This window comes from Nematostella vectensis, chromosome 11 (genome assembly GCF_932526225.1).
Source record: "Nematostella vectensis chromosome 11, jaNemVect1.1, whole genome shotgun sequence".
Classification (NCBI taxonomy): domain Eukaryota; kingdom Metazoa; phylum Cnidaria; class Anthozoa; order Actiniaria; family Edwardsiidae; genus Nematostella; species Nematostella vectensis.
Genome location: NC_064044.1, coordinates 2982141 through 3006405, shown reverse-complemented (window position 1 = coordinate 3006405; position 24265 = coordinate 2982141). Strand labels below are relative to the sequence as shown.

At 43.9% G+C, this 24265-nt stretch overlaps 2 protein-coding genes across 2 annotated transcripts; one reads left to right on the top strand and one right to left on the bottom strand.

Annotated features, from left to right (window-relative positions):
• Positions 1–661: 661 nt before the first annotated feature.
• LOC5500628 (F-box only protein 10) lies at positions 662–20754 on the bottom strand. The gene is made up of 6 exons (XM_048734421.1): positions 20029–20754; positions 14494–15458; positions 5203–5426; positions 4569–4735; positions 4187–4274; positions 662–2140 (listed from the first exon to the last, which is right to left on the bottom strand). Exons 1-6 carry the CDS (start codon positions 20629–20631, stop codon positions 1371–1373), a joined length of 2817 nt encoding a protein of 938 aa, XP_048590378.1. The 5' UTR covers positions 20632–20754; the 3' UTR covers positions 662–1370.
• A 1425-nt stretch (positions 20755–22179) lies between these two features.
• On the top strand, positions 22180–23106 carry LOC125573766 (transcription initiation factor IIB-like). The gene has a single exon (XM_048734529.1). It carries the CDS (start codon positions 22180–22182, stop codon positions 23104–23106), a length of 927 nt encoding a protein of 308 aa, XP_048590486.1.
• The last annotated feature ends 1159 nt before the right edge of the window (positions 23107–24265 follow it).

Below are 24265 nucleotides of genomic sequence, written 5' to 3'. Positions count from 1 at the left end.
GAATGACGTATCAAATGGGGGCGCTCCTCCCCCAAACGTACCCAACCCACAGAGCACCATCTACCTAAGATAAGGCGAATGATTGAACATTGAACAAACCCTACTCTCCCTAGCGGTGCATTTACACCAGATATGCACACATTTTAAAACATAACCAGCACCCCTCCCCCCTAGGTCTACGGGTCTGTTTTGCATATATTAGACGTGTTCAAGAGGGTCAACATAGACCTATTGCAATAAAATTGTTTGCAAACGTCAAATGATGCTTAGCAAATGGCAGTTCTGTGACCGACAGGTCTCATTGAATTTCAACCGAATTTATGGGAGTATGGATCAATCTACAAGAATCCATTTAAGGCCAACAATGACATGGCTCTAGCATCACAGACTTCATTTATAGCCTTTAGAGGGATTTTCATTAACCCGTGAACTACACTTTAGCGTATTACACTTAATTTCGATCTGATTCTATGGTTCTCTTTTGTGTTTTACTGATTATCACCCTTTGAGAAATCACACTTTGTTTCGCAAATGAAAACCACTCTATGCTTGCTAATAATTACCACCCATAACACCTCTCGGTAGAGGAACTGTCATTTGCCATTCGCCGATTGCACTGACTTTTTTTTAGATTACATTAGATATATAAATGACAACACAGTGCTTTGTATGTTTTAATATTTAGTCTCCATCCTCTCGTCAAGAGATTCGATAGAAATGCCATTTTGGCATCTAAATAAATATCTATCTACCTACAGCTTTAAATGTTATTCACAAATTCATAAATTTCTAAATCTAGCATTATATATATTTCACAATATCCCCCAGGATTGGGAAACTCGATCGTCCCATTTGTTTAGGGTGTTTTAACACCAAAGCGACGAGTTTTCTGTGGGTTGAATCCCTGTGGTGTGAGCAAAGGAGTCCCTCGCTTTGTTTTAGCATGAGATATAATTGCGCAGATAGCAACGATAACAAAATTTAAGCATTGAGCTATGAGATTTTAAATGCTTTGAGAGCAGTCTATTAGGAGAGCAAACACCAACAGAAAGGGGGCTTGCGCTAAGAGATCACGTGACTTTTTGGGTGGCAAACTAGCGCGCGCTCAGTCTTTTAGCGGCAGAATGACGGCAACAAAAAGCAACTTATTAAGCGCTTACGAATTACGCCAGAAAGGTTTTTTCATAAATGGTTTATTTTCATTTCAAGGGATTTTTTATCGTTCCCTGGTGTGACGGGCGCAGTCATTTCTGTGTTTATTGTGGCTTGAATTTTCCACCCAAAAGGTCACGTGATTCCTTAGCGCAAGTCCTCTATAAATGATGCTATGAGATCACACAGGGCTACCCAGAATACATCACGCTCTTATTCTATGAGATCACACAGAAGCGCGTCCTCCCGTGACATGACCCGAAATGTGACACGATGTTCGTGCCAGCTGGTGACGTCATTGACACCCGGGACGCTGGTATCTTAGGTGATTTGATGTCCTTGGCCGTCTCGTACGGGCGTGGCGGAGGAAAGTCTGGGTCTAGCCCATACGCGGTGAAGTTGTGAAGTTCCGTTTCTTGGTTATAAATGCAGAATTCGATGTCCTCGGGGAGTTTTAGAGAAGTGGTCGTGTTGGTAGCTACGTTTGTCGTGCTTTCGCTGTGTTGGAAAGTGGCTCGTGATCGACTCTCAAAAATCTCGTTCATTTCCACAAATCCGCGGGCATTTTCCATAATGCACACCCCGTTGTGGTGCCCAGACTCTAAACGGTTGTGCGTAACATAGGGATCCCCTGGACCGAATATCTGGATAGCGTGGAGACCGTTTGACATGACGTCATTCTCTCTGATTGTCCCCTTCCCAGATACGCACATTCCACACTTCTTGTTGCCATAGACACCGTTGCCGTGGATACTAGCTCTTGAGCCAAGCTCGATGCAGATGCCATGGCTGTCGTTTCGACAGACGCTGTTGTCTTGAATGGTGATGTCCGCTGGCTTGGAAATGCAGATACCGCAGGCCTTGTTGCTATGGATACTGTTAGCTCGGATGAGAAGGCTTTCGTTTCCACAAAAGTGGATGCCGTGGCCTGCGTTGTCGAACACAATGTTGTTGACGGCGGATGCGGTGTTTTTATCGGGACGAGGGCCTGGAATGAACATGAAAAAAGGTTAAGTGAACTAGTATTTATTGCTTTAATTGGCTTTATTGCGTGACTTGGTATTATTGCGTGACTTGATACTATTGTTTGACCTGGTACTATTGCGTGACTTATACAATTTTTTGACTTGTAACAATTTCCGTGATTTACTATTGCGTGACTTGATACTATTGTTTTACTTGTAACAATTTGCGTGACTCATAATTGCGTGACTAGATGCTATAACGTAACTTAGCATATTGCGTGACTTGTACTATTGCATGTCTTGGTGCACCGTTTGGCATGGGGTTCGTGACAAAGGTATCAAGCCACATGACGGGAGTGACATGTAGTGGTGTTAAAGTACGGGATACTATGTGACGTGACATGTAGTGGTGTTAAAGTACGGGATATTATGTGACGTGACATGTAGTGGTGTTAAAGTACGGGATACTATGTGACGTGACATGTAGTGGTGTTAAAGTACGGGATACTATGTGACGTGACATCTAGTGGTGTTAAAGTACGGGATACTATGTGACGTGACATGTAGTGGTGTTAAAGTACGGGATATTATGTGACGTGACATGTAGTGGTGTTAAAGTACGGGATATTATGTGACGTGACATGTAGTGGTGTTAAAGTACGGGATACTATGTGACGTGACATGTAGTGGTGTTAAAGTACGGGATACTATGTGACGTGACATGTAGTGGTGTTAAAGTACGGGATATTATGTGACGTGACATGTAGTGGTGTTAAAGTACGGGATACTATGTGACGTGACATGTAGTGGTGTTAAAGTACGGGATATTATGTGACGTGACATGTAGTGGTGTTAAAGTACGGGATACTATGTGACGTGACATGTAGTGGTGTTAAAGTACGGGATAATATGTGACGTGACATGTAGTGGTGTTAAAGTACGGGATACTATGTGACGTGACATGTAGTGGTGTTAAAGTACGGGATACTATGTGACGTGACATGTAGTGGTGTTAAAGTACGGGATACTATGTGACGTGACATGTAGTGGTGTTAAAGTACGGGATACTATGTGACGTGACATGTAGTGGTGTTAAAGTACGGGATACTATGTGACGTGACATGTAGTGGTGTTAAAGTACGGGATACTATGTGACGTGACATGTAGTGGTGTTAAAGTACGGGATATTATGTGACGTGACATGTAGTGGTGTTAAAGTACGGGATACTATGTGACGTGACATGTAGTGGTGTTAAAGTACGGGATATTATGTGACGTGACATGTAGTGGTGTTAAAATACGGGATATTATGTGACGTGACATGTAGTGGTGTTAAAGTACGGGATACTATGTGACGTGACATGTAGTGGTGTTAAAGTACGGGATACTATGTGACGTGACATGTAGTGGTGTTAAAGTACGGGATACTATGTGACGTGACATGTAGTGGTGTTAAAGTACGGGATACTATGTGACGTGACATGTAGTGGTGTTAAAATACGGGATATTATGTGACGTGACATGTAGTGGTGTTAAAGTACGGGATACTATGTGACGTGACATGTAGTGGTGTTAAAGTACGGGATATTATGTGACGTGACATGTAGTGGTGTTAAAATACGGGATATTATGTGACGTGACATGTAGTGGTGTTAAAGTACGGGATACTATGTGACGTGACATGTAGTGGTGTTAAAGTACGGGATATTATGTGACGTGACATGTAGTGGTGTTAAAGTACGGGATACTATGTGACGTGACATGTAGTGGTGTTAAAGTACGGGATATTATGTGACGTGACATGTAGTGGTGTTAAAGTACGAGATATTATGTGACGTGACATGTAGTGGTGTTAAAGTACGGGATATTATGTGACGTGACATGTAGTGGTGTTAAAGTACGGGATACTATGTGACGTGACATGTAGTGGTGTTAAAGTACGAGATATTATGTGACGTGATATGATTGACACGAGGAGGCGTGACATAGCCTGATTAAGATGATTATGACGTGATATGTTAACATTATGTCGTTACGTGACACGCAGTGACGTCTGGGTGTTAGCCTACCGTTGAACTCCAGGTCATGATCAAGGTCTTCAAAGTTAGACGAGGACGACATGTCCTCATCGTAGAACAGCGGTTGCAACAGCTGCTCCTAAGATAGATTCCAACGATTGTTAGCCTAGCAAAAGCCATCAAAATAACAAATGTTTTTTTCCAGGGTTTTTATCTTTATATGTTGTTGCCTTTACATACTGGCTACTTCAGCACAGTAAACTAAAGGTAAAGCTAAAAAAGAGGTGTTCGGTGAAAAAAAAAATTGAGGCGAAATCGATAACGAGCACGATCTACCAATGGATAGAATTTCCTGCAACGAACATACATAATATTTTAAGCTTTTACGAATTGATAATTAGTTAGGTGTCGGTGAAAATTGGGCGTGACGAACCTGATCCTGGTCCAATTGGACGACAGGTGAGGTGAGCTGCTGGTTGTCATGGTGAAGATCACTGTTACTAACAAATGCGATACCGCTGTCCCCACTCTCGCCGATTCGGTTACCATAGATAACAGGCTTGGCAATAGTTAGTACCCAGACCCCGCAACCGCTGTTTCCTGTGGGTAGAGAAGAGTCACCTTCAGATTAAAGAATGTCGATCAACTACTCCTTTGTTTTTGCTTATCATTAAAAATACAACGGTTTATTTGCAAGAAAACTTCAAAACAACAATCTGCAAATAAAGTCTGATATGTTTTTGACGATATTTGATTCAAAATATTTTGATTACTTGCCTGGATCATTTGTGTGACATTGAGCGGGACATAAAACGGCGGCGTGATTGGCTTCCTTTAAGTGATTAACTTTGAATTTCTCCTAACTAATACAATTACTCTATTCGACCAACCACTCCTTTTGTATTGTTCAACTTGGAATTGCTCGAACACTCGCAGCAAATGAAAAATTGTTTGATTTAGTGGGGAGTGTGAGTTATCCGGGTTTAAATTGCTAAAAATTTTCACAGGAACTCGAAGTCAGTTCTATAGTTTATAGGAAGATCAAAGTTATCCGTCTTCAGTCTTACCTCTGATGTCGTTGTCCATAACAATTCCCTTTCCGCCTTCTCCTATGACAATCCCATCGGCATGCCCCTCCCGGATCCAGTTATTGGACACCACAGGGTTCCCGCCGTTGCGAATATCTACTCCGCCCCACTCCATTCCGCAGATGTCATTATGGGATATATGGCCCCGCCCATCCTCGGTAATGGCGATCCCGGCCGCGCGCCCGGACCAGATGCGGTTATGCCTGTGAGAATAGCGAGAAAATGTCATTTATCAAACCAAGAGTACTGGATATCAAGAGCATTGGGTGGCATTGTTGATCGATAGCCAGTATCCAAGCTCAACAGTGAAATATTGGGGGCAAAAACATTATGATTAATGGAAAAGGGGACTCGCGCTAACAGATCGCGTGACTGTTGGGTGGCAAACTAGCGCGCGCTCAGGCTTTTAGCGGCAAAATAACAGCAACAAAAAGCAACTTATTCAGCGCTTCCGAAAACAACCATATTTTTTTTTCAAAAAGGGTTTAGTTTCATTTGAAGATTTTACTTTTTTTGTCATTCCCTGGTTTGACGGGCGCAGTCATTTCTGTTATTATTTTGGTCCGAATTTGCCAACCAGAAATGTCACATGATATCTAATCGCGCCTTATTGCGAAAAAAATGCGAAATCTGAGATTTGAGCAAGCGCAATTGAAAAACCATGCGCGAGCATACAAACACAATCTCCTTCCTAGAGCCCACAGAACCTATGTGTCAGCGGCACAGGAACAAAGACCGCGGGCCCTGGCGCCGAGATTGGCAGTAGCACTGCCTGTCATAGAGATTGACAGTAGCACTGCCTGTCATAGAGATTGACAGTAGCACTGCCTGTCATAGAGATTGACACTAGCACTGCCTATCACAGAGATTGACAGTAGCACTGCCTATCATAGAGATTGACAGTAGCACTGCCTATCATAGAGATTGACAGTAGCACTGCCTGTCATAGAGATTGACAGTAGCACTGCCTATCATAGAGATTGACAGTAGCACTGCCTATCATAGAGATTGACAGTAGCACTGCCTATCATGGAGATTGACAGTAGCACTGCCTGTCATAGAGATTGACAGTAGCACTGCCTGTCATAGAGATTGACACTAGCACTGCCTGTCATAGAGATTGACAGTAGCACTGCCTATCATGGAGATTGACAGTAGCACTGCCTATCATAGAGATTGACAGTAGCACTGCCTGTCATAGAGATTGACAGTAGCACTGCCTATCATGGAGATTGACAGTAGCACTGCCTGTCATAGAGATTGACAGTAGCACTGCCTGTCATAGAGATTGACACTAGCACTGCCTGTCATAGAGATTGACAGTAGCACTGCCTGTCATAGAGATTGACAGTAGCACTGCCTGTCATAGAGATTGACAGTAGCACTGCCTGTCATAGAGATTGACAGTAGCACTGCCTGTCATAGAGATTGACACTAGCACTGCCTATCATAGAGATTGACAGTAGCACTGCCTATCATAGAGATTGACAGTAGCACTGCCTATCATAGAGATTGACAGTAGCACTGCCTGTCATAGAGATTGACAGTAGCACTGCCTATCATAGAGATTGACAGTAGCACTGCCTATCATAGAGATTGACAGTAGCACTGCCTATCATGGAGATTGACAGTAGCACTGCCTGTCATAGAGATTGACAGTAGCACTGCCTGTCATAGAGATTGACACTAGCACTGCCTGTCATAGAGATTGACAGTAGCACTGCCTGTCATAGAGATTGACAGTAGCACTGCCTGTCATAGAGATTGACAGTAGCACTGCCTGTCATAGAGATTGACAGTAGCACTGCCTGTCATAGAGATTGACAGTAGCACTGCCTGTCATAGAGATTGACACTAGCACTGCCTATCATAGAGATTGACAGTAGCACTGCCTGTCATAGAGATTGACAGTAGCACTGCCTGTCATAGAGATTGACAGTAGCACTGCCTGTCATAGAGATTGACACTAGCACTGCCTGTCATAGAGATTGACAGTAGCACTGCCTGTCATAGAGATTGACAGTAGCACTGCCTGTCATAGAGATTGACACTAGCACTGCCTGTCATAGAGATTGACACTAGCACTGCCTGTCATAGAGATTGACAGTAGCACTGCCTGTCATAGAGATTGACACTAGCACTGCCTATCATAGAGATTGACAGTAGCACTGCCCGTCATAGAGATTGACACTAGCACTGCCTGTCATAGAGATTGACAGTAGCACTGCCCGTCATAGAGATTGACACTAGCACTGCCTGTCATAGAGATTGACAGTAGCACTGCCTGTCATAGAGATTGACACTAGCACTGCCTGTCATAGAGATTGACAGTAGCACTGCCTATCATAGAGATTGACAGTAGCACTGCCTGTCATAGAGATTGACAGTAGCACTGCCTATCATAGAGATTGACAGTAGCACTGCCTATCATAGAGATTGACACTAGCACTGCCTATCATAGAGATTGACAGTAGCACTGCCTGTCATAGAGATTGACACTAGCACTGCCTGTCATAGAGATTGACAGTAGCACTGCCTGTCATTGAGATTGACAGTAGCACTGCCTGTCATAGAGATTGACAGTAGCACTGCCTGTCATAGAGATTGACAGTAGCACTGCCTGTCATAGAGATTGACAGTAGCACTGCCTGTCATAGAGATTGACAGTAGCACTGCCTGTCATAGAGATTGACAGTAGCACTGCCTGTCATAGAGATTGACAGTAGCACTGCCTATCATAGAGATTGACAGTAGCACTGCCTGTCATAGAGATTGACACTAGCACTGCCTGTCATAGAGATTGACAGTAGCACTGCCTATCATAGAGATTGACAGTAGCACTGCCTGTCATAGAGATTGACAGTAGCACTGCCTGTCATAGAGATTGACAGTAGCACTGCCTATCATAGAGATTGACAGTAGCACTGCCTGTCATAGAGATTGACAGTAGCACTGCCTATCATAGAGATTGACAGTAGCACTGCCTGTCATAGAGATTGACAGTAGCACTGCCTGTCATAGAGATTGACAGTAGCACTGCCTGTCATAGAGATTGACAGTAGCACTGCCTGTCATAGAGATTGACAGTAGCACTGCCTATCATAGAGATTGACAGTAGCACTGCCTGTCATAGAGATTGACAGTAGCACTGCCTGTCATAGAGATTGACAGTAGCACTGCCTGTCATAGAGATTGACAGTAGCACTGCCTGTCATAGAGATTGACAGTAGCACTGCCTGTCATAGAGATTGACAGTAGCACTGCCTATCATAGAGATTGACAGTAGCACTGCCTGTCATAGAGATTGACACTAGCACTGCCTATCATAGAGATTGACAGTAGCACTGCCTGTCATAGAGATTGACAGTAGCACTGCCTGTCATAGAGATTGACACTAGCACTGCCTATCATAGAGATTGACAGTAGCACTGCCTGTCATAGAGATTGACACTAGCACTGCCTATCATAGAGATTGACAGTAGCACTGCCTGTCATAGAGATTGACAGTAGCACTGCCTGTCATAGAGATTGACACTAGCACTGCCTATCATAGAGATTGACAGTAGCACTGCCTGTCATAGAGATTGACACTAGCACTGCCTGTCATAGAGATTGACGGTAGCACTGCCTGTCATAGAGATTGACACTAGCACTGCCTGTCATAGAGATTGACAGTAGTACTGCCTGTCAAAGAGATTGACAGTAGCACTGCCTGTCATAGAGATTGACAGTAGCACTGCCTGTCATAGAGATTGACAGTAGCACTGCCTGTCATAGAGATTGACAGTAGCACTGCCTGTCATAGAGATTGACAGTAGCACTGCCTGTCATAGAGATTGACACTAGCACTGTCTGTCATAGAGATTGACACTAGCACTGCCTATCATAGAGATTGACAGTAGCACTGCCTGTCATAGAGATTGACAGTAGCACTGCCTGTCATAGAGATTGACACTAGCACTGCCTGTCATAGAGATTGACAGTAGCACTGCCTGTCATAGAGATTGACAGTAGCACTGCCTGTCATAGAGATTGACAGTAGCACTGCCCATCATAGAGATTGACAGTAGCACTGCCTGTCATAGAGATTGACACTAGCACTGCCTGTCATAGAGATTGACAGTAGCACTGCCTATCATAGAGATTGACAGTAGCACTGCCTGTCATAGAGATTGACAGTAGCACTGCCTGTCATAGAGATTGACAGTAGCACTGCCTGTCATTGAGATTGACAGTAGCACTGCCTGTCATAGAGATTGACAGTAGCACTGCCTGTCATAGAGATTGACAGTAGCACTGCCTGTCATAGAGATTGACAGTAGCACTGCCTGTCATAGAGATTGACAGTAGCACTGCCTGTCATAGAGATTGACAGTAGCACTGCCTGTCATAGAGATTGACACTAGCACTGCCTATCATAGAGATTGACAGTAGCACTGCCTGTCATAGAGATTGACAGTAGCACTGCCTGTCATAGAGATTGACAGTAGCACTGCCTGTCATAGAGATTGACACTAGCACTGCCTGTCATAGAGATTGACAGTAGCACTGCCTGTCATAGAGATTGACAGTAGCACTGCCTGTCATAGAGATTGACACTAGCACTGCCTGTCATAGAGATTGACAGTAGCACTGCCTGTCATAGAGATTGACAGTAGCACTGCCTATCATAGAGATTGACAGTAGCACTGCCTGTCATAGAGATTGACAGTAGCACTGCCTGTCATAGAGATTGACACTAGCACTGCCTGTCATAGAGATTGACAGTAGCACTGCCTGTCATAGAGATTGACAGTAGCACTGCCTGTCATAGAGATTGACAGTAGCACTGCCTGTCATAGAGATTGACACTAGCACTGCCTATCATAGAGATTGACACTAGCACTGCCTATCATAGAGATTGACAGTAGCACTGCCTATCATAGAGATTGACAGTAGCACTGCCTGTCATAGAGATTGACACTAGCACTGCCTGTCATAGAGATTGACACTAGCACTGCCTATCATAGAGATTGACAGTAGCACTGCCTATCATAGAGATTGACAGTAGCACTGCCTGTCATAGAGATTGACAGTAGCACTGCCTGTCATAGAGATTGACAGTAGCACTGCCTGTCATAGAGATTGACAGTAGCACTGCCTGTCATAGAGATTGACACTAGCACTGCCTATCATAGAGATTGACACTAGCACTGCCTATCATAGAGATTGACAGTAGCACTGCCTATCATAGAGATTGACAGTAGCACTGCCTGTCATAGAGATTGACACTAGCACTGCCTGTCATAGAGATTGACACTAGCACTGCCTATCATAGAGATTGACAGTAGCACTGCCTATCATAGAGATTGACAGTAGCACTGCCTGTCATAGAGATTGACAGTAGCACTGCCTGTCATAGAGATTGACAGTAGCACTGCCTGTCATAGAGATTGACAGTAGCACTGCCTGTCATAGAGATTGACAGTAGCACTGCCTATCATAGAGATTGACAGTAGCACTGCCTGTCATAGAGATTGACACTAGCACTGCCTGTCATAGAGATTGACAGTAGCACTGCCTGTCATAGAGATTGACAGTAGCACTGCCTGTCATAGAGATTGACAGTAGCACTGCCTATCATAGAGATTGACAGTAGCACTGCCTGTCATAGAGATTGACAGTAGCACTGCCTGTCATAGAGATTGACAGTAGCACTGCCTGTCATAGAGATTGACGGTAGCACTGCCTGTCATAGAGATTGACAGTAGCACTGCCTGTCATAGAGATTGACACTAGCACTGCCTGTCATAGAGATTGACAGTAGCACTGCCTATCATAGAGATTGACACTAGCACTGCCTATCATAGAGATTGACAGTAGCACTGCCTATCATAGAGATTGACAGTAGCACTGCCTGTCATAGAGATTGACAGTAGCACTGCCTGTCATAGAGATTGACAGTAGCACTGCCTGTCATAGAGATTGACAGTAGCACTGCCTATCATAGAGATTGACACTAGCACTGCCTATCATAGAGATTGACAGTAGCACTGCCTGTCATAGAGATTGACAGTAGCACTGCCTGTCATAGAGATTGACAGTAGCACTGCCTGTCATAGAGATTGACAGTAGCACTGCCTATCATAGAGATTGACACTAGCACTGCCTGTCATAGAGATTGACAGTAGCACTGCCTATCATAGAGATTGACAGTAGCACTGCCTGTCATAGAGATTGACAGTAGCACTGCCTGTCATAGAGATTGACAGTAGCACTGCCTGTCATAGAGATTGACAGTAGCACTGCCTATCATAGAGATTGACAGTAGCACTGCCTATCATAGAGATTGACAGTAGCACTGCCTATCATAGAGATTGACAGTAGCACTGCCTATCATAGAGATTGACAGTAGCACTGCCTGTCATAGAGATTGACAGTAGCACTGCCTATCATAGAGATTGACAGTAGCACTGCCTGTCATAGAGATTGACACTAGCACTGCCTGTCATAGAGATTGACAGTAGCACTGCCTGTCATAGAGATTGACAGTAGCACTGCCTGTCATAGAGATTGACAGTAGCACTGCCTGTCATAGAGATTGACAGTAGCACTGCCTGTCATAGAGATTGACAGTAGCACTGCCTATCATAGAGATTGACACTAGCACTGCCTGTCATAGAGATTGACAGTAGCACTGCCTGTCATAGAGATTGACAGTAGCACTGCCTATCATAGAGATTGACAGTAGCACTGCCTATCATAGAGATTGACAGTAGCACTGCCTATCATAGAGATTGACAGTAGCACTGCCTATCATAGAGATTGACACTAGCACTGCCTGTCATAGAGATTGACAGTAGCACTGCCTGTCATAGAGATTGACACTAGCACTGCCTGTCATAGAGATTGACAGTAGCACTGCCTGTCATAGAGATTGACACTAGCACTGCCTGTCATAGAGATTGACAGTAGCACTGTCTATCATAGAGATTGACAGTAGCACTGCCTGTCATAGAGATTGACAGTAGCACTGCCTGTCATAGAGATTGACAGTAGCACTGCCTGTCATAGAGATTGACAGTAGCACTGCCTGTCATAGAGATTGACAGTAGCACTGCCTGTCATAGAGATTGACAGTAGCACTGTCTATCATAGAGATTGACAGTAGCACTGCCTGTCATAGAGATTGACAGTAGCACTGCCTGTCATAGAGATTGACACTAGCACTGCCTGTCATAGAGATTGACAGTAGCACTGCCCATCATAGAGATTGACAGTAGCACTGCCTGTCATAGAGATTGACAGTAGCACTGCCTATCATAGAGATTGACAGTAGCACTGCCTGTCATAGAGATTGACAGTAGCACTGCCTGTCATAGAGATTGACAGTAGCACTGCCTGTCATAGAGATTGACAGTAGCACTGCCTATCATAGAGATTGACACTAGCACTGCCTGTCATAGAGATTGACAGTAGCACTGCCTATCATAGAGATTGACAGTAGCACTGCCTGTCATAGAGATTGACAGTAGCACTGCCTGTCATAGAGATTGACAGTAGCACTGCCTGTCATAGAGATTGACAGTAGCACTGCCTGTCATAGAGATTGACAGTAGCACTGCCTATCATAGAGATTGACAGTAGCACTGCCTGTCATAGAGATTGACACTAGCACTGCCTGTCATAGAGATTGACAGTAGCACTGCCTGTCATAGAGATTGACAGTAGCACTGCCTGTCATAGAGATTGACAGTAGCACTGCCTGTCATAGAGATTGACAGTAGCACTGCCTGTCATAGAGATTGACAGTAGCACTGCCTGTCATAGAGATTGACACTAGCACTGCCTATCATAGAGATTGACACTAGCACTGCCTATCATAGAGATTGACAGTAGCACTGCCTATCATAGAGATTGACAGTAGCACTGCCTGTCATAGAGATTGACAGTAGCACTGCCTGTCATAGAGATTGACAGTAGCACTGCCTGTCATAGAGATTGACACTAGCATTGCCCGTCATAGAGATTGACACTAGCACTGCCTGTCATAGAGATTGACAGTAGCACTGCCTGTCATAGAGATTGACAGTAGCACTGCCTATCATAGAGATTGACAGTAGCACTGCCTGTCATAGAGATTGACACTAGCACTGCCTGTCATAGAGATTGACAGTAGCACTGCCTGTCATAGAGATTGACAGTAGCACTGCCTGTCATAGAGATTGACAGTAGCACTGCCTGTCATAGAGATTGACACTAGCACTGCCTGTCATAGAGATTGACAGTAGCACTGTCTGTCATAGAGATTGACAGTAGCACTGCCTATCATAGAGATTGACAGTAGCACTGCCTGTCATAGAGATTGACAGTAGCACTGCCTATCATAGAGATTGACACTAGCACTGCCTGTCATAGAGATTGACAGTAGCACTGCCTATCATAGAGATTGACAGTAGCACTGCCTATCATAGAGATTGACACTAGCACTGCCTGTCATAGAGATTGACAGTAGCACTGCCTGTCATAGAGATTGACACTAGCACTGGCTGTCATAGAGATTGACAGTAGCACTGCCTGTCATAGAGATTGACAGTAGCACTGCCTGTCATAGAGATTGACAGTAGCACTGCCCGTCTTTTCTGTAGTATTGTCACTTGTGAGTGGCTTTTCATCGATGCTAAAGTTTTTAACGCAGGCTTTGAATCACAGCAGGAACCATATCTGAAAATCCTCTTTTGACCCCACAGTTTGCCAAAATGTCAATTTAAAGCCGATTAACCCGGCAGGCGGGAGATATCATCAAACAAATGGTTGATGATGCGTATGCGGCATGCAAAGTTAATAACCTTTCACACGCTGCCTTCTATCCTCCTGCTGGGTTAAAACACTCTCTATCCCCTACACTCCATTCCCGCGAGAGACATGCTATCCCCTACAATCCATTCCCGCGAGAGACATGCGGTTCGCGGTTTTGCAGATAAGAAGGTAATTTAGTGCGGCTTTTCGGACCTCAGCTTTAGAAAATGCGGAAGGGGAATTTGACTCCGGGAAAGAACCATTCTAGCAGTGTTTTCTACAGCTTCTGTAATCTACACTTCGTTTTAGATCAGCTGTGGCCCGCCGGTCTGTGGAATTTTGGATGCGCGCGCAACATCGTGAAAACGGTCTATTATATATTTTTTTCTCTTTGAAAGCTGCCCTCCAATTTGTTCGTATTTGCCCATCGCCTCAAACATCTAATGGCCCGCACCTAAGAGCCTCTCAGCGCCCTAGAATAAAACGACTCACCTGACCACAGGGTTCCCGCGGTAGAGGATATACACGCCCGCCTCGTTATTATCGTAGATATCATTGTCTCGAACCAGTCCGCGGCCGCGGTCTAGCACCACGACGCCTGACCGTTTTCCACTGTGGATGTGATTGTGTTGAATGATGGGATCAGAACAGCTCCGTATATCGATGCCGGCTTCTTTATTCGAAAATATATGATTCCCTGCCACCAGACCCACTGAGCGCTCGCGAAAAAACAGCGCCGATGTCTCGCAGTTGTGAATTCGATTGTTCAAGACCACGATTTTGGCGCCAGTTAGACACCGAATGCCATGAACAAGGCCGTGTATCTCGTTCCCCTCGATCCAGGCGTGACCACGCCTGCGTACCAACACAGCCCCTTTGCCGGAATTGAATAGATTATTCCTTACAATGCAACCGTGTATGGAGCGTACAACATCCCGGCTCGACACATCTAGTTCATATTTCTCCTGCCCAGCCGGCGCCGCTCCACAGCTCTGATTGGTCCGATCGCTTGTTGCTATGGTAACCTTTGACTGGAAGTCGCCATCCTTGACAGAGATCCTTGGTTTGATTATCTCTTTTTTGCTGTAAGGGGGCGGAGTCACGTCTTTTGACAGTCGCGAGAGTCTTTTCTTATTGGTTTGATTCGGCCGCGTGATTGACAAGTCATACAAATCCTCCAATCCGATGTTGTCTACCCCGTTTTTCATCATCCATGCCTCAGCTGGACGGGACAAGGGGCGTTGTCTAGTTATAGGGGGATACCCCTCTATGACGATGGCTGATGTGTCGTCTGTCTTAAACTCGCAGTTCTCCACCCTACTGAACACCACCGATCTGAAGATCATAAAGGAGTTGACAAAGCTGCAGTAGCGAAAGGTGACCGAGGCAGGGTGGGTTACTTGTACGTGGCCTTGCTCAAGTATGCAGTTATCGACTTGGAGGTGACCCGTCGCCACCTAGGATAAACACAGGACTTAATTATAAAGGTTATTGGATGAAGGTGAGGATGACGATGATAATAATAGTTAAGAATGTTGATGACGGTGTGAGATGATGATGATCGGATAGAGAATATCTCAATAGATAAGCGACAGCATTGCATCATGGTTATGCTGATTTAGCCTCTTTAACGAATGGAATTTTATTAGAGCATTTTACAAAAAGGGTAAAAGGTCAATCCGCTTAGAATAACTTTTTTTCTTATTTTACAAATCCAAATCCTTAATTAGTCAGACGAGAAAACTCACTCTAATCCGCACCATATTAAACCTACGAATTATGGCCGCTATCAACACAAGTCCCCGTGAAATAGTCTCTTTGTGAAGACTTGAGATCTTATCGTTTGTCAGTCAGGGTGAATTGCTTTCTTTAGGATAAACGCCTACATTGTCTGACAGATGTTTGGTTCGTTCAAATATATTCCATATTTGAGTCTAGTCAAGCAGCGGAAAAGTATCATTAAAATAGCTCTCTGGTTTGGCTAATGTTATCTTCTTTGGATGCCGCTGGGGTTTTGATTATTCCAAAATTTGGCATTATTCTGCGAATTTGGAAATTATTAAGTCAAAAGCCATCACGCATCATCACTATTGGTTTCCGCGCGCATTCACTTGGGGAACTTAGAAGGTTTTGCTAGTCTGCCATTTTAATAGGCTTTTATAGGCAGGCAGTCTCGTCTAACCATCTGACGCCACAGTGAAGGATAAAAAAGTTCCAACCCGTTGTTTAGGATCAGGCGCGCGCTCTATCAGGGAAGGTGTACCCACATAAAAAAGTGATATACTGTGGTACAATACATTACCTGCTCGCATTAATACTTATCATTTAGCAGTTGGTATCCCTGATTAGTGAACGGAATTTCCCGGCATAAGGACCGGGGCTAAGATAGCCCCAGACTGAGATTAGCCTTTAAATGTGTCAAAATCCTCACATAGGCCAGAATTGTTAAAACCACTCTACTGAGAGATATAAAGTAAATGTTTGACAACCACTTTACAACACCTCTCAACATGGTGTTAAAACAACGGCAACATTACTGTACCAGAAATTCTCTTAGTTTTTGGCAACAATGTCGGGGTTGTTCTGACAGGGTTTTACGCTTTGCTAACCCCAGTCAAAAGCTATTATAGTCCTTCCAAGTCCTTCTAGGTTGTTATGGGAAAGCTTCGATCCTAAACATGTGCCACTGAACGAATCAGTTAACAGCACTTACAAACGCATTAACACAGTGACAGTCGAGAAAATACATGTGAAAACTCTAATTCCACTGAGACATCTAAAAGAAATTAACTCGAAGCGATAAGTCATCAGTTGTGTATCTAGTTTACTGCGCTTTGAGTTTGTTAAAAGCTACCCGTGGGCTATGCTGAAATCTTAATGAGTTTCCAATATATAAAGTGGGTACGTAAAGCCCCTTAAAAAGTTTACTTCATAATGCCCCTTATAAAGTTCACTTTATATCAATCCCTCCTTCACAGTTTCCGGCCCACTCGCGAGTTGTTTTTGATACAATGCCGTCTTTTGATAACCATTCATGCGGCAGAACATGAACACAAGGATAATCTCTGTACATCGATCAACATTTTGTGTCTCTAGAGAACTATGGAAAATATGTCGGCAATAAATTCTTAGCGACGTTCTCTCGACGGTTTGTTAGTCTATAGATTAACTGTTTCGCCATAACATCGATGATCTTATCATGCGCCTGCCCAGAGGGGGGAAAGGGGAGGGGGGGAAGGGTCCGGACCCACAATGCTCAAACCTAGCTAACCAACATGTTATTGTGGGACGTTTAAAGAACCACTGAAGAAGGCAGAGTCTTGGCCGCATAACCAAAAGGGGCATTAACATACTAACACTCTCTCACCCATGTAAACTGCGCGGCAGCACAGTGCACCTTATAAAACAGTCTGGATAATACCCTGTGTAATGTAAATCCAGATTAATTCAGCCTATGGCTGTAATTGTGGGTAAAGTCAGCCCAGCTTTTTTCCTTTCCTATGCAACACCAACGTACCACTACAGGTAATTTAGTGGCCGGACCAGTGTTATTATTTTGGTGACAGGTTTCAGTAATTATTAATGGCACCAGCTCAGGCCTATTCCAGGCAGAGGTGGATCTAGCTTTTGTCTGAAGGGGGGGGGGGGGGGGGTTGCTCAGGGACAAGGGGGGTATTTTGGTGTTGTTACATATGGATTTCTGGCAGCCCAACAAAGGGGGGGTTTAAACCCCCTAAACCCTCCCCCTAGATCCACTACTCCCAGGGGAAGGAGCTTTAGGCCTAGAAATGACCCCCCCCCCCCCCCCTCCCCAATTTGGCTCAGAGGCTTGTTCAAATAAAATACATATCCAGGGGTTTGCCCGACTTAAGCCAGGGATGAACCTAATTTTTGTCCAATTACTTTAAATGACAATAAAAATATACCAAATAATTCCCAAAATTCCCTGATAATATACAGTATATCCTGTAGTGCACCTGTGAGCTAGGATATGCTAATGAGTGTCCAGTTCTGCTGGTTATGTGCATGTAGGTAATAAAATACTTTACATATTCATTCTCTAATGTCTCTTTTTGCCCCATCATATCCAGTAACCCTTGTCTGATTAAGATAATTTTCAGATATGACAATAACCCAAGATGTCTTTAAGGACACCCATGCCCTAACAGATTTTTAAAATTCTCACATAATCTAATCGGCTACAAATGTCTTCCGGACCTGTAATATCTGATCTACTCGTATGATGGAAAAGCACATAGTTGGTTAGCTTGGCATTGCTATGTGTGCCTTTCCTTGACCCTCAGACAACTATTTTTGTTTTGTTTCTGAAGGATCACCAAGAAATAGTTTGGCATATCAAAATTCTTAACTTTTCCTGTGGGGGTGGGGAGGGGTGCACAGAGAGGTACAAGAAATAGCTAGAAATTTATACATAAATAGCCCCGCAAGGTATGCATGTAGATACTGCAACAAGAAATAGCCAAAAATCTTACGATTTAACATTATATAAAAACTATTTACAAGGGAACTTGGGGATTCACAATTTTGTGGGTTAGTTATTCTTTTCATTTATAATGCTATGCTTCTGTGTTGCTTTGTTGTTGCTTTGCTTAGGTTTTTACTATTTTAATTTATATCTTTTATATTTTAATTTCCTTTTAAAGTTCCCAGAACCTACACCCCCAATATTCTCTTGTACATATCCATTGTACATAAACAATTATTAAAAACCTTCATTTGATTGCTTTTTTATTGGACTAAAAGAAGAGTAGTATTTATTCAGCAAAGTCCTATAGGTAAGATAAATGACTCCCCGGGTAGCAGGCACAGCTATTGTCATAACATGAACTTTTTAACATATGTAAAAGATTGCTATTTCTGTCTTTACATTGCTATTTTTATCTCAACTCAAAACTGCAAATCCAGATGCCAACAAAGTATTCACTTATCAAATGTGCCTAAATTAAAATTCTATGTTTGTTTTTGCTACTCAAGAAAAGCTATTTTGAATTTTATTTTATTTCTAGCTATTTTTGAAAACATTGCCAGGAGATCAAAAGATAAACGTTTTGATTATCCTTGATTTTGTGGATTCCACACAGAGCTCAATGGGATAAGCACATGCTCAAAAATAAGAAATTTATGCACCAAATAAATTAATTGCACAATATAAAACTTGTGGCAATATTGTGCTTTCTGAGTGCGAGATTGTCACCGCAGGAATATAATCGTCAACACTATAGCCATGAAGATAAAGTACCCAGAGGAAATATTCTGACAATCACAAAGTAGGATTTTAATTTTTTGGAGAGTTTGTCAACCTTTCTAACATCCGTCTTACAAAATGTCAAACATTTTGACACTATTTTCGATAAATGATCGAACAGGAGTAAATATACTCAGACAAAAACCAGACCTAATCGGGAAACAAATAAGAAATCGTCCAATCACTTCCTCTCCCACACAATATTGTATAACTATATAAAATAAATGAATTTTTCGAGGAAAATCCAATTTAATTTTCCATGGTCAGGATTATAAAACCGTGACCATTTTTAAGGACAGTCAATTAAAATAATCTTTACATTATTCAGAAAGCTTCCTTCGCGACCAAAGCGTCGTCTTTCATCTGCTATTTGCCATCCCGTATATTACATAAGAAGAAACGAAAGGAAATAATAACGCCGGTAATTGCTTTAGGGAAAAAATGACTAAATTTGTTAGTCAATATTTTTTATTATCATTATTTTTCTTCGCATGAAAACTATGACCTTGCCTTAGCGACATCAAATTACAAGAGGCTTTTGATAATATTATTTTATTAGTATGAAACTCCAAAGCCCTATTACAGTATTGAAAACATTTTTATTCTCAAGGCAGTTGGCTATCATTTACACATTAGCACTAGAATGGGTTCTCGGGTGATGGTGTCCAGAAATAAACTTTCTTTACTTAATTTGCTTCGCAATGGATAACAGAAGGAATTTTCTATTACTTATATTTCTGTGGTTTTATTTAAACACTTACCTTGATTATAACAGGGGAGTTTTGAGCTAGTAACCCGGTCCCTGGCTGAACCACAACGTTAGCTATTCGCCCGGAGGAAGACTGTTGTTCGATGGCCATTTGAATCATAACATCCCCTAGCTCACCAGCGCCAATAATTTCGATGGGGAATTTTAGCACAAAGAAATGTTGCTCGTCGTAGACACCAGAATGTACTAGAATTCTGTCGTAAGGAGAAGCCACGGCAATCGCCGAACGTATCGTCACGTATTCTTTCCCTTTTCCAACGTGGAATACTCGCCTCTCTTGTCGTCTTCGAAACGTACCAAAGAACGGAGAACACCTTACTTCAATACTTCGATTTATCCACTGCTTTGAGGTTAAATGATGTATCTTATACGTCTCTTTCCAAGATGAGGGATCTTTCTTTGTACTAGTCGGCCAGTTGGGATGCCTCCATTTCTTAGTGCCTAAGAAAAGCTCTCTCCACCGAGTACTATCCAAACTTCGCACCAATTCGCGCCATTCGAGACAAACTTGCGAACAGCGGCACAAATCGACTACGCTTAAATACGACAAAACAACCCTCCAAAGCTCAAGAGGAAGATTCTCTCTCTCTGGCATCCTGGATTTTAGGACAAGCGCCTTAAAAATACTACATCTTTCGTCGAAAACTTTTAAGTAAACAATTGTTGAATAGTGTTGGCGAACATCGGGCCAAACGCAATTTACATGTATTGAATCTGTCATAGACACAATAGAAGAATAGCGTACTGTGATTGGTTGAGTACGGGGGGTTTAATAATTTCACTAGAGTCCTATTTCGAAATAGCAGACGGCACCAAAGAATCCCAAAGTTATACTCTGTTCTATTTCTATTTCTTATTAATGTAGGGAAATGATTTAAAGGGTTTTCTGGACTTGTCGGCTTGCCAAGGGTGCAATATCCTGCTCCAATAAATGTGTCCCTCATTGCTTATGAATTTTTCGTAAATTTCAACCATAATGAAAATGGGAGCAAACACACGCACTTGTAAAGAAGAATATTTATGTTCACACCATTCGGAAAACACTTTTGAAAATGACCATCAATTGCACAAAATACTAACGTTCGTCATTTCTCATCGTTTTATTCCATTTGTCTAAAAATTTAAAAAAATGATTTTACCTAGCAGGTGTATCTTGGTCAAAGGAAGCTATTAAAGTATGGAAAGCCTTCCGTTCGAAATAATGGTATCTTGTTTTGTTATTAACACTCTATTCAAATAGATTTTGCCAGACATAAAAGATGGAAAATAGATTATCAAACTAAAAATTTGTGAAGAATAGTAGTAGGATTTTGGCGCAGCTGGCGCAACTTTTTGATCTCCCCAAATTTCATTCCAAAAGTGGCGCAAAAGTCTCCGCACACCTCCGCCAAGCCTCGCGACCTGCGCATGCGCGAGTTTGCCAGAGATCTCTTGCACGACCAAGCCCACCTGTCAATCACTTTGTCACGTGACGACCACGCCCACCTGTCGATCATTTTGTCAAAAACCTGTCAATCATTTTGTCACGTGACGACCACGCCCACCTGTCAATCATTTTGTCAAAAACCTGTCAATCACTTTGTCACGTGATAGCCACGCCCACCTGTCGATCATTTTGTCAAAAACCTGTCGATCATTTTGTCACGTGTCGCACCTAGGGGGAGCTCGGGGAGGCTATTCTGGTCTAAAGACGTATGGGGTCCTAGATAAAATGACATTAAAGACGGAGGTTAAGATTAGAGATGGTGCGGCTACCGCCGGCGGTTGTTCGGTGCCGGAGGTGAATGTGAGTAACACTGCGGATGCGGGGCCTGAACACTGCTGTTGTAACGCTGATTACTATGAAGACTCAGAATACGGAAGCTTCGACCCCGTTGGGTTTGTGGCCGGAGCGGCGACAATTGTCCTTGGTGTTCTAGCAATGTTAGTCTCCATGCCACGGTATGGCGAAAAAAGATGGGTAAGATACTAGTCCACGAATGAGGTGTGGAGACTTTAGACCGCACCGCCCTCACGCGGACCCCTTCGGAAGTCTTAGCGACCACACACAACACGCCTAGAGGCAGCTCGAGAGGCTAGCATCTTGACTTCACATCTAAAAAGCCTTTGAAAAGTGGCTTAAAGACGTGAACAGTTCAATAAAATGGGGGAACAAACGGTTGAACGTACGGCCGAAGACCGGTCACCACCACCATATAATATCCCCGACGGGCCGGTACCCAGGATTAACGTCCCCACCCTCATGCCGGAGTTTGCACTGTTTGACCGAGCCCTCACCAAATACGAGACTAGTAGAGCCTCCTTGGGAGACGAGGATAGTAGTAACACCCTTTGCAATCATGACGACCTGGTCACAGAAGACGGGGTCACTAGTTGCTTAGAGTGCGGGGAACAGATGCAGCGCGTGATCGCGCACGAAAGAGAATGGGGTTTTTACGGACATTCCGACGGCAAACGGTCTTCGAATCCAAGTCGGGTCCAGGTACGTAGGTCTGAGGATAGAAACATTGACAAGGATGTGGAGAACATGGGTTTTAGTGGGGTAATTGTAGCCAAAGCTAACGAGATATACACTCAGGTGACGAAAGGCCAGATTTTTCGCGGCGACCCACGGAAGGCGATCGTCTTTGCGTGTATTTACTACGCCTACAAGATGTCCGGTAAGTGTCAGACACCGAAAACCTTAATGGAGACTTTTGGATTGAGCAGGAAGAGTTGTCTTAAGGGTCTAAAAATCTTTAGTGTTAACATGCCTAAAGATTACTTACTACACGGAACGTCTCCCACCGTCGTGGATCACATTCACGATGTGATGGATAGATTCTCGGCGTCCCCCACACAGAAGGGAGAGGTGGTCCAGCTCTACTACAGATCTAAGAACCGCTCGTCTGAGTTGAATCGCGCTCGCCCACAATCCTTTGCGGTCGCTTTAACCTATTACTGGGTACGGCTAAAGGGGGTCGATATTACGCTTAAAAAATTCTCCGAAAGAACGGGCGTCTCCGAGTTGACCATCAGTAGGAAAGCGAGAGAAGTGGCCACAGTCCTGGGTACGCCTGGTGTGGTATGATGTTTCCTGATTTCCAGAGAAATCAGGATTTCCAGAAAACTGTCAGTTCGGAGTAGATGTGAATTAACACGTCTAAAAAAATTCGAAAAAAGTGGTTTAAAGACGTGGATGTAATAACAAAATGGATATGCAAAGTGCTGGAAGTCTTACAAATCTCACCGTGGAGGATCAAGCCGCCACCTTAGCGAGGTGGGGAGCCGCAGACTTTGACGCCGTTATGGAGCGCGCGGCGTGGGAGGGGTGCGTCGAGACCGTGAGGTTGTGTAAGAGTTGGGGTGCGACGGATTTCGAAAAGCCGATGGTCAGGGCCGCAATGAACGGCCACACCGAGATCGTTAAGATGTGTTGTGAGTCGGGCGCCTGTGACTTCGTGTATCCAGCGTCCATGGCCGCGAAAGGCGGGCACGTAGAGGTTTTGAAGGTGATGGGCGAGTATTGTGCCGACGGAGGAGAGGCCATGACCGAGGCCATGGGTGCTGCGGCGGCGGAAGGTCAGGTGGGGGTTGTTGAGTTGTTGATAGATCTAGGTGCCGATGTCGATGTCGGTTGGGCCACCGCTGAGGCGGCGTACAATGGGCACGTTGAGGTTCTAAAGCTGCTGAGAGAAAACTTCAGCGAGTTTGACCCGGACTATGCTATAACACCGGCCACCGAATCTGGCAACCTCGAGATTGTGAGGTTGTGCTTGGAGTGGGGCGCGACCGATCTCATTGTACATATGAACTACGCGCGGTTTTTGGGTCTACACGAAATTGTCGCGGTGCTACGTGCGGCGTGGAGGTGGGGTCTCGTGCATGAGGAGCTCCCGGAGAAGCTACACAAGGTGAGATTCCGTAGAAAGCTGGAGGACGAACTAATGCCAGTAGCTTGGCACCCAGACAGGTTTTGGGATTGGTGCATGGATGAGCAAGAGAAGGAAATGTTGGAAGAGTGTTTCGCCAGGTAGACGTCGGCCGGCTAGGAGGGTGAGTATCGAGGCGTAAAAAAATGAAAAGTGATTTAAGGACATGACCGGTTTGATAGAAATGGAGAACCAAACGGTGAAAGACTCGAAAGTATCCCCCGTAAAGCGAACAACGGATTATAAGTGTCTTCATGGCAGAGTGAAATATTATTGCAAAGATTGTCACGGATCGCAAATCTGCCCTCACAACCGGAG

Excerpts from the sequence above, each read along its gene's own strand:
- LOC5500628 (XM_048734421.1), bottom strand. The coding sequence starts at position 20,631 with ATGCCAGAGAGAGAGAATCTTCCTCTTGAGCTTTGGAGGGTTGTTTTG. Across the intron at positions 5,427-14,493 it reads CGCGGGAACCCTGTGGTCAG|GCATAACCGCATCTGGTCCG; the intron begins GTGAGTCGTTTT and ends CTATTCTCACAG. Across the intron at positions 4,736-5,202 it reads TATGGACAACGACATCAGAG|GAAACAGCGGTTGCGGGGTC; the intron begins GTAAGACTGAAG and ends CTCTACCCACAG.
- LOC125573766 (XM_048734529.1), top strand. The coding sequence starts at position 22,180 with ATGGGGGAACAAACGGTTGAACGTACGGCCGAAGACCGGTCACCACCA.